Raw genomic sequence first — 11,151 nt, 5'->3', positions numbered from 1 at the left:
ACAAATATAGTTACCTATTTAGTCCCCCCCCCCCCACCGCCCCCTTTTTGTTTTTCTTTTGGACTTCCAGTCTATTAGAGCAGGCTAAAAAACTAGGCTGGCTCTGAACTCAGGACATCCTTCTTGCTGATACATCGTCTAACTTCAACAAATGCAGTGTGTGCATCCCACAAGCAGACTGTGGGAATGCTCCTATTGATTGGATTGACCTGTCTAGATCTTCAGATATGGAGTCTAATACTGAAAATAAAAAAGTTTAGGGTAGTGACTAGTCAGGGCAGTATTAAGAATGCTTATTTGGAGTGCCTTGAGGCAGAGAGAGGGATGAGTGGATCTTTTCACTAGCCAGCTTCACCTCTACCATCACTCAGAACACAAGGGGGAGGTTATGTTTCTCTTGTTCCTACTCTTCCTAGCTCCACAGACACAGTGATGGGAAGTGATGTGAGTTCAGCATTCCTTCCTTCTACAGAGGTACTGCATCTACATTCATGTTGCTCTGTATATTACCATATACTTTCAGCTTTATTACTACTTCTCATCGTCTTTCCCTTCTATTTCTCACTTTACTCGCATCAATTCATAGAAAGGCTCAAATGCATTTTTATAAGATGACCTCAAGCATAATTTAGTCGAAACACTAAATGTCTCAACTAGAATGTCAAAACTATTCTTTGCAATAATAATCACATTTATGTATACTGAGATTATATCCTTTTATCTCAGAATACTTTTAGGGATTTAAATACATCAAATCTACGTGTGAAGTATGACTACCACTGTTTTGGAACAATGCTGTCACTATTCCTTCTTTAGCAGCCAGTTTACTAACATTAAAGGGTTCCTCAGACAGATGTTAACGGCTTGTCCACTGTTGTAATCTAGTTCCTCAAATAGCAGGTGCTCATGAACCTCAAAAATAATGTCTGAATGTGTGAGTCAGGCAATTCAGTAGAATGTTATTTTATTTAAATCTTTAAGATTATGTATGTTTGCCTACAAATATGTATGTTTCATGTGCTTGGTGCCCAAATGAAGTTACACGTGGTTGTGAGCCACCATGTGGGTGCTGAGAACCAAATCCTGGTCTGCAAGAGCAAAAGGTCTCCCCAACCACTGAGCTTTTAGCCCCCTTACTTTAGTAAGGCTCAGTGTATTAGTAACTATCGTATTTTTGTTTAGAGACATCATGATCAAGGCAACTCTTAGCAAAAGAAAGCATTTAATTGGAGGCTTGCTTACAGTTTCAGGGTTAGGCATTGTGGTGGGGAGCATGGTGGCAAGGATGGCATCAGAGCAGTAGCTGAGACCTACATCCTGATCTACATAGAAGAGAAACTGGATCTAGCATGGATTTGAAGATTTTTCCCCCCCGAGACAGGGTTTCTCTGTGTAGCCCTGGCTGTCCTGGAACTCACTCTGTAGTTCAGGCTGGCCTCGAACTCAGAAATTCACCTGCCTCTACCTCCCAAGTGCTGGGATTAAAGACATGTGCCACCACTGCCTGGCTGAGCATGGCATTTGAAATCTCAAAGTCCATCTCTAATGACACATTTCCTCTAACAAGGCCACACCTCTAATCCTTCTAAAACATTCAAGTCTATAAGCCTATGGCAGGTTACCCAATTAGAAACCATGTTTTCATTTCGCAACACCTTTCATAAATTAAGTCTCTTCTGACTCATCAATATTTCCAAAGAAGGAATATGATTAAAAAAATGTCATGGTCAGGTACAAAGGTACATGCCTAAAATCCCAGCAATTGGGATGCAGAGACAGGAGGTTCAGGAATTTATGCCAGCTTTGGCTAGACAGTGAGTTTAAGGTCAGCCAAAGCTATATGAAATCTTGTCTCAAACAGTAACAACAAAGCAAAGCCAAATGAAAACCAAATTAAAACAAACATAATCTTAAAAAATTTAAACAAATGTTTCATTTTGGGAAACTGAACTGATCACATTAAGGTGTATACTTTGAGTTAATGTGGCTGGTGAAAGCACTTTTTCTTTGGTCCTCTATTCTTTAGGAGAAAGCATGATATAGCAAACCCCTTTAGCACTGGGGAAATCTGTTTCATAATTGGCAGTGGGCGCTTAAAACTGCAGGTAGTACCTGGAACTTGCTTTGTAGACCAGGCTTTCCTTGAACTTAAGAGATCTTCCTGCCTCTGCCTCCCGAGTGCTGAGATTAAAGATTTGCACAACCATGCCTGGCTTGTTCTACATTTCCTCTCAGGTTTTCTTTGTGGTTTAATTTTATATGTTCAGCATAGTACTTTAATAAAATATTGATTATTGTATAACTATTAAGGCAACAAAATGTTATTATTCTTTAAAAGTTACCTGGCTATTTTTGATGAGTACTTCAACTGGATCACTAGTGCTCATGGTCTTCAGGGAACAAGCTTTCTCCTGTTTTGGTCGGGTTTTTGAGGTATTCACTGGAAGCTCTTCTCTAGTGTCCTTTTCTAGGTCTTCTGTGTCCTGCAGAAGAAAGCTGTTTATTATATTAAACTTCTTGATGACTATAACAATTGATTGTAACAATTATTCTTTATTGCTTAAAATCCACTTTGTTTATTGTCCTGAAGACACCCTAAAGTGTCTTCACTTAAAAAGGAGTCCAAGCCAGGTATGGTGAGCCTATGGCTATAATCTCAATACCTAGGAGGTCAAGGCAGGAAGACTGCTACAAGTTCAAGGCCCTCTTGAGCTACAGAATGAAACCCTGTCTCAAATCCTGTCCCCTTAAATTATATATACTAACACAGATCCTAGAATGGGAACCTTTGTGATCCTTATTTACAAGAGGAAACAAGACTTTAAAAACAGCATTTCATTCAGTGACTTCAAGGTGTAATGTGTGTGTGTCTGAATATATATATATATATATATATATATAAAAATTATAAAGGGTAGATAGAGAACTTCAATCAGTCATGATATTTAAGTCATGTAATTTCAGAGATAAATGTCTTAGTTTCTTTGTTCCTTTATTCCCTTAGCTGTAAAAGTTTGCACAGGAAATGTCCATCTAAGTTTTAATATATTCCATGTTCATTGTTTATATTTTTAAAGCTTAATAAAATAATCCTAAGTCATATTACATGCTTACATATATAGAATGTACTGCATGTCAATGCACGTGAATGTCATACTCTAGTGACTATTTTAGCAACTGCCCAAAATGACTGCAAAACTTTCCTTTCTGGGCAGTGTACTCAGTTGTATCCAGGCCGACAACTTGAATCTGATACCCAGCACCCATATAGAAGAGAACTGACTTCTCAGCAATTGGCCTCTAACCTCCACACATGCACATGCGCACACACGCGCAAACACGCGCAAACACGCAAACACACACACACACACAAATGCCATTAAAAGTTTCCTTCCAATACTGCTAGTCTATGAAATGTGACATGACAGTATTGAGTTTGACTAGCAACTAAAAATTCTGATATGAATTTAAAGTTTAGTGTGTAGGTTTTTTTTTATTGTTTTCCCTTCTCTAGACAGGGAACTTGAACTAGACATAGCCTTGAACTCCTTCCTAAGAACTAGGATTAAAGGTATGGACTACAAAATCCGGGCAGCCACCTTTAAATTTTTCTGAGACAGTGATGCTCACTGAACCTGAAGCTCAGCACTTTGGTAAAAGTGGCTGGACATAGTTTCAGGGATTTGCCTGTCTCTTGCCTGCCCTGCCCATCTCTGCTGAGGTTGTGATTACAAGCACACATCACCATGTCCAGTATTTTTTGTGGGCTCTAGAGATTTAAACTTAAGTTTTTGTATTTGTGGAGTAGGTCTTTCAGCAAATGAGCCATCTCCCAACTTCCTATTTTCTGATGAACTTGAAATGGTCCTCTAGGAAGTCAGAGACGACAGAGGAGTTAGGGGTACAGGAAGTACTCAGGGCATGAAGATTAAAGTACACGGATCAGGTTTCTTCAAGACCAGTGAGTCCAAAATTCTACCCTTCATCTCCCAAGGCTTCTGTTTTCTATTGTCTTGGAGGATCATAGTGGCTTAGGAGACACTTGAAGCACCTGTACTTCACAATCAAGTGGCGTGTGGAAAACAATGGAGCTGTATTATCCTTGACCACTTCTGAAGTATATGGAAGGTCATGGTTGTTAACTGTATGAAAAGTAGCCTGGTTTGGAGGCAGGAAATAGGTACAATGCTCTTGGGGAATGTTAACACTGGAGAGGAGGATTAGAGGGTAGGTAGAAAGGAAAATGGAAGTGGCCCATGTCTGTCCCATCTATATGCTGGTGAAGCTAAAAAGGCAGCTCTGGGATTTGTTTTGTCATGTGTGACCTTGTGCTGCCTTCCCCATCTCACCATTTCATAATAAAAAATACATGTCTAATTTTATTTAGTTTTAAAGGCATAAATCATTGAAACATTTTTTAGGGTGACTCAATTTTTATTATAATAATATAATGTATTATATTAACATGTTAATGTATCTAATATCTAGATATCTCTAACATGTCTAAAATTTCAAAATTCAAACTTTCCTATTTTAAGAACTCACTTGAGAGGGCAGTGGCCAGGATCACTGCTGCTTTTGTACTGGAATTGGGTTCGACTACCATCCACCTGGTGGTTTACAACCATCCATAACTTCAGTTCCAGAGGATCTGATGGGTACTAGGACTCATATGGTACACATACATACATGCAGGCCAAACACTCACTCGTTTTTATAGGTTGTTCACATACTTTAGTTCAACTCTATATATCTTAGGGCCTACATATCACCTTTCACACCACCGACAGTGGGTGCATCATAACGAATGCTCATTGTTCAGGTACAATACCTGTGTGTGAGAGTTATCTTCACCTTGCTTCTTCTTTTTCTTCTTTTTCTTTTTAGATTTTCCAGTTGGAAGAGCTCCCTCCCCTTTTTCTTTATCATCATCTGAAACCTGATGTTAGAAATAAAATACTAAAGTAAATCCAACTGGTTAAGCTTATATTATTCAGAACAATTGTGAAATAATTTCAGTCACTATGTTTGCTCTTTATCTTCAAAAATATAAATTAGAATAAGCTAATTAACAAAAATTTAATAAAACTTTTAAAAACTCACTGGCTCTGGCCCTCAACAGCTCTAGCACTTGGGAGAGTGGGCCCTGCACCTTGCCTGTAGAGCTGCCCCTAACGATGAGGCAGAGTGGGCTCTGGGAACTGGGATGATGCCCTCCTGGCTCCTTGTCCTCTGTAGTAATCAGGAGAGCTGGCTGGGCAACACCTACCTGGGCAACACAGTGGAGTTGGCTCTAGAGGCATGGGTGCAGATGGGAGACGGAGAGTTTCCATTGCCTCCTACAACGGGTAGGCTATCCAGGCAAAGCTGAGGCACTCACCTTGGTGGTGCCAATGTGGGAGAGCCAATACACTGACTACCTCAGCTACCACACAGGTTCAGATCAAGGGCTTTTGAGTTGGCCCACCCCAAAGTCTCTATCATCTGTGAACTGCTGGAGCTCATGAAAGGGGAGGTTGTGCTGATCCAAAGCTACAGGATCGCCATGACACAGGAAAACCACAGGTTAACTGGAAGAAGTCCTGGTGAGGATCCAATATTGATGTCACAGAAGCCAGAGATCTAGAACCAGACCAATTACTCACTGAACATTTGCAAGTGAAAATGTGTGGACAGAGAGGTACACTGTAGACAGATAAAACTATATGCTTCCATGACAAGATATTTTCTATGCTCTTTAAAAAACAACTTTCTTTTGGAGGGGGGGTAGGTTGCAAAGCTGGAGGGCAGATACGAGTGGGACTTGGGTACATGATATGAAATTCAAAGAATCAATAAAAACTTGGAAAAAAACCTCAGTGGATGAGAACAGGAGGATCAAGACTTTAAGGCCAGCTTGGGCTAGATGAGGCCCCTCAATCAACATTACCAACAACTCTCAAACTCTAGGTCCTAAGAGAGGACCACTACCTTGAATTTTTGTGTACATTCATTTTTTTCTAGAGATTTATACAGACATAAAATTTTATAGAACTATACAATATCACTCAGCTCTTGCTTACTGATTAATTCATTTCCAAGTGTCTATTCATACTTTGTTGAATACAGCTTTAATTCCTTTTTCTTTTTTTTAATTAGATATTTTCTTCATTTACACTTCAAATGCTATCCCAAAAGTCCCCTATAACCCTCCCCTTGCCCTGCTCCCCAACCCACACACTCCCACTTCCTGGGCCCAACCAGGCCATCCTCTGCTACATATGCAACTAGAGACACAGTTCTGATGGGTACTGATTAGTTCATATTGTTGTTCCTCCTGTAGAGCTGCAGACCCCTTCAGCTCCTTGGGTACTTTCTCTAGCACTTTCATTGGGAGCCCTGTGTTCCATCCAATAGATGACTGTGAGCATCCACTTCTGTATTTGCTAGGCATTGGTATAGCCTCTCAAGAGATAGCTGTATGAGGGTCCTGTCAGCTAAATCTTGCTGGCATATGCAATAGTGTCTGGTGGAATTCTTTTTTCTTTTCTTTGCAGTGTTAAGGATTAAATGCAAGGCTTTGCATACAAACTAAGCAAGGGATCTACCACTGAGCAGCTGAGCTGCACACACACATCCACACCACTCTCTAGATCTCAAACTTTATTCTTGACTTTATTTGCTTACATATAATAATGCAGTGGACAGTAAATTATAGCCTATCTCAAGGTCTACAGTTTTTCCTTCCTGGTGTGTGTATACAGACAGATGTCTGCACATCTGTGTTTGTATGACCGTAGGCCCATTTGTAGCATGTATGGGGGTCAAAGAGTCCTTGTCTCCCATCTTAAGACAGAATCTTTTTAATGTTTAATGTCACGTATACCAGCCTATGTGGCTCAGTAATTCCTAGGATTCTCGTCTCCACCTCCCATCTTAGTGAAGGACCACAAGGATTAAAAGGTATGTGCTACCAGGTGTGGCTTCATGTGAGTTCTGGGCATTTAGCAACTCAGATGCTCATGCTTGTATGGTCATCTCTTCAGCCCTTTCCACATATGTTTATACAAGCAAATTTCAATTTTATATTGTCTAAACTTACCTGCAGAACACAGGGCTTCCTTAGACTCTATGGCTCTTTGGTAGCTAGTCTGCCACATCTGCATTAAAATCTCTACCCTCACCCCCCATCCTTCCTCATACTGTGTTTTACCCCATCCTTCCTCATACTGTGTTTTACTGTCACCCACTGCCTCTCCTCCAGTTCTATCTACTTTTCCTCCTGAACCTTGTTTGCTAATACTTCTTTTTAAGAAAATTATTTATGTGTATGGATGGGTATTTTGCCTGTTTGTGCAGCATTGCTCTATCTGAGGCATTGGATACCTTGGGACTGGAATTACAGATGGTTGTAGGCCACCATGTGGGTGTTGGGAATCAAATCCAGTCCTAAGAGTAGCCAGTATTCTTAACCCTTGAGCCACCTCTCCAAACTCTAATAATAATAATCTCTTAACTTCTGAACTTTACGAAATATGGCTTTAGGTCCAGGATTCTCTTAATCTTTTTTGATACTGAGGACTGAACTCAGGGCCTTGTACATGCTCAGCACATGCTCTTCCACAGAGCTATACCCTCAACCCTGATTCCAAACTTTGTAATGAAAATGCTCTAAATTACAAGAAGTAAGTACACGGACAATCTTTAGGTCTAACCACTCTGTTTCTTATGGTGTTCAATACCACCTCCTTCCTGAGACTCAATAGTGCCTGCCTCTGTGCCCTAGAATTCTCCTTAGTCTCTTTAACAAGTATTTACCTTTTGATCATTAGAAATAGGTTCCTGGGACTTCAGAAGTGAAGCTCTGTCTTCATCTACCCAGTTCCCCCACTCCTCTGCTGGTGCATTCCAGTCTGAGCTAGGATCAGCAGAAGACAAACCATCTAAAAAATAATAATTTGAATTAGTTATCTGTCATTTTGCCAAAAGCTAAAATCCAAACACTAAAAGTTCTTTATATGGAATTAAGCTGTAGTTTTAAACTATTATTCTTTTCCCTGAGCATTTTTTAAGAGCTAGGAAAAAGCGAAAACATTGTCCAAATGTTGCTAAGCACAAGATTTAGTGGAATTTTTAGACATACCACAAAACATATTTATTAGTTATTAATGTTACTCTCCTTTGTCAGTCTTCTTAATCTTCACTTTTTCCTCTGTCTATTTTTAACCTGGCCATATTTTTATACCAATTTATTTTTTAGGGTACAGAACTAAGCTTTATTTAATAATAGTACCAAAATTATATACCCTCATAATACACTTGTCCCATCCTTGTAAGTTTTTCAAGATCAGGCTCTTCAGGTTTACCAAATCATGACAGACTATGTAAGCTCTTTTTTCCTTTTTCCTTTTTCCTTTCCTTTCCTTTCCTTTCTTTTCTAATACTTCTAGCCTCCTAACATTTTCAGATGATTCAAATGCCTCTTTTTTGTTTTGTTTTGTTTTTTTGGTTTTTCCAGACAGGGTTTCTCTATGTAGCCCTGGCTGTCCTTGAACTCACTCTGTAGACCAGGCTGGCCTTGAACTCAGAAATCCGCCCGCCTCTGCCTCCCAAGTGCTGGGATTAAAGGCGTGCGCCACCACCGCCTGGCTCAAATGCCTCTTATCTCATGATTCTAAAAGTATCCGCGCCACCCGCAGGGTTTTCGTCACCACAGTCTTAAATATATGTTTATCCTAGCATTCTGAATCCCAGTCTCTGGAGGCATTGCCATTTTACTTAGGAAACTATCACTGGTCTATGCTAGAGGGGAGCACAAGCCTTTGCTTCTCTTTGGCTAAGTTAACTCTTCCCTCTTTCTCTGCAAACCATTCACTCTCACATACATTCTTATAGTATCCAATTACAGCCAAGTTTTATTTAAGATGACAGAGATTATACTTTACTTCAAAGTGGTCAATAAATCTTCCTAGCATTGTTTAACTATAAGGAATCTATCAATTTCTCACCATTTTTTAATGCTACTAATACCAAATACTAAGGTTTTTTCACATGCACTCTATTGCTTCTGGTATTTCTACAGCGTTCGACTGATCTGTTCCTAGGATAATGCTAAACATGACTTGAACACACATTTTAGCAACAAGGAGGCACATGTGCCTATTTTATGCTTATTGTTACTTTTTGCTATTTTAATTTTCCCAGGTAAACTTTTTGTTCATAGGAGAGATACTCATAGATCTTCACAAAAGCTTTAATACACATCGAGAAAACCAAAGAATGAGCTGAGAGAATGCTCACAGGGAAATGAACAAACAAACGAACAAACAAAACCAAAAGATTCTGCATAGTATGCTCCCAAACTTATGTGAAGAAGACACACATTAATAGTAAATATTGCCAATTTCCTCTCCTCATGAAGAAGTTCCTTAGTAAGCTCTAACTATGTAGTAGAACCAGAGTTAAGTTGGTCCAAGAGTTTTAAGACATGTGCAGAAGCCATTCTCACATGCAGCTAACAGTCTAACTATTCAGTGGAGATATGTAAACATAATAAAAGAATGACATATTTTTACCACAGGGGACCGTGAAAATAGAAGAGTGGGAAGACCCAAAGTAAGCAGAGCTTATTGTTCAAGAAAATGTGCAACAAGTGATTACAAGGGTGAATGAAGGGTGCTACAAAAGACAGACTTTTCTTCCATCTCAAAATGGATCATCATGTATTATGAGCTGATGAATATTCAGTCAGTACTTTAGAGTACTAATATAGAAGTTAAGAACAGGGCCTCATTGTCAAACAAATGTTCATTAATAACCCTTTATCAATGTGACACAACACTGCTTAATTTTTCCTCCTTTTCTTTTCAAGACAGGGTTTCCCTGTGAAGCCCTAGATGTTCTAGAACTCAGACATCTGCCTGTGTCTGCCTCAAGTGCACCATCAAGCCTGGTTTAGTCCTCCTACACACTGCCTCCTGATTTGCTTTTAGGTGCATTGGTGTTTTGCTTGCATGTGTGTCTATGTGAAGATGTTAGATCTGATAGAACTGGAGTTACAGACAGTTTTGAGCTGCCATGTGAGTGCTGGGAATTGAACCTGGGTCCTCTAGAAGAGCAACCTATGCTCTTAATTGCTTAGCCATCTCTATAGCACCCTGGCTAAGTTTCTTAATATTAAGGAGCTCTAAATAAACTTCAAGGAATGCTAACAAGATGATATAAGATACACTTAAAGCAGTAGTTCATAGCAATATAATAAACAATCATCAAATGGCAGCTATTGTTTTTAGTATCAATGATGACATTAGGCATTTATAATTAAAACTGGTGGATTTCTGAGAAATGTCTATGAGATACACCTTGCTCTTTATTTTAAATGCTAGGAATTCATTCCAGGGCCTTGCCCATTATAGTTACATCCCACCTCTAATATATTTGGTAACTTTATCCATTAGTCTCATCTCTAAGACTGATTTCTAGAAAAGAGACTATCAAGTAGAGTTCAGACAACTAAATATACAGCATACTACTAACATATGACACATTTCCTCAATGGATATTATAGAGTGTGTGGGAAGAAATAAAAATCTAATTTAATATTTAGTGAATTACTTTTTAAAAGGCATAGAAAAGATAGCTTTCAAGCCTGGGAAATAACTGCACTCTCTGGTTCAGTTTCTGTAAAAACATTAACAGAAGCATAAATCTGTGGTGACTACATAAAATCCTACGCTATTTTTTGTTTATTGAGTGGAGGATTAATTTTTTCATTAACTGTGATCAAACAAAAGCTACTTAACAGCTTAATAACCCAAATCCAAATACTACCCAGAGATTTTCCAATGACAATGCTCAAGATTCAAAGGTTTACTGTGTTAACAAACTATGTAGTTTTTGTCTGTTTTTGTAGGACAGGGCTTTGTGCAGGCTAGGCAAGCACTCTTATCAATGAGCTTTATCCCCATCACTAATGAACTTCTTGAACAGTTTTCTTAAACATAGTCATACTGTATAGCCTACCCCACTCCCCACCCTTGACTGTGTAACAGCCCTGTCTGTTCTGGAACTTTCTCTGTAGACCAGGCTAGCCTTAAACTCAAAATACTTCTGCCTCTGGGATTATTAAACAGGATAATTTCCCTACCACTATTTTTTTTTTAAACAGTCTGC

General features: G+C 39.1%; 1 protein-coding gene across 7 annotated transcripts in view; it reads right to left on the bottom strand.

Moving 5' to 3' along the window:
• Positions 1–11,151, bottom strand: part of Mtdh (metadherin) — a 63,297-nt gene that overhangs the window by 4,692 nt on the left and 47,454 nt on the right. For all 7 annotated transcript variants that reach the window (XM_029469659.1, XM_021183136.2, XM_029469657.1 and 4 more), the window contains 3 exons: positions 7,798–7,922; positions 4,832–4,939; positions 2,343–2,483 (listed from right to left, as the gene is read on the bottom strand). In XM_029469659.1, the coding sequence (XP_029325519.1) occupies positions 2,343–2,483; positions 4,832–4,939; positions 7,798–7,922 (374 nt within the window). The remainder of the gene's footprint in view (positions 1–2,342; positions 2,484–4,831; positions 4,940–7,797; positions 7,923–11,151) is intronic.

The sequence above is a fragment of the Mus caroli genome, chromosome 15 (genome assembly GCF_900094665.2).
Source record: "Mus caroli chromosome 15, CAROLI_EIJ_v1.1, whole genome shotgun sequence".
Classification (NCBI taxonomy): domain Eukaryota; kingdom Metazoa; phylum Chordata; class Mammalia; order Rodentia; family Muridae; genus Mus; species Mus caroli.
Note: the sequence above shows the minus strand (reverse complement) of the source record. Positions and strands in the feature narration are given on the sequence as shown.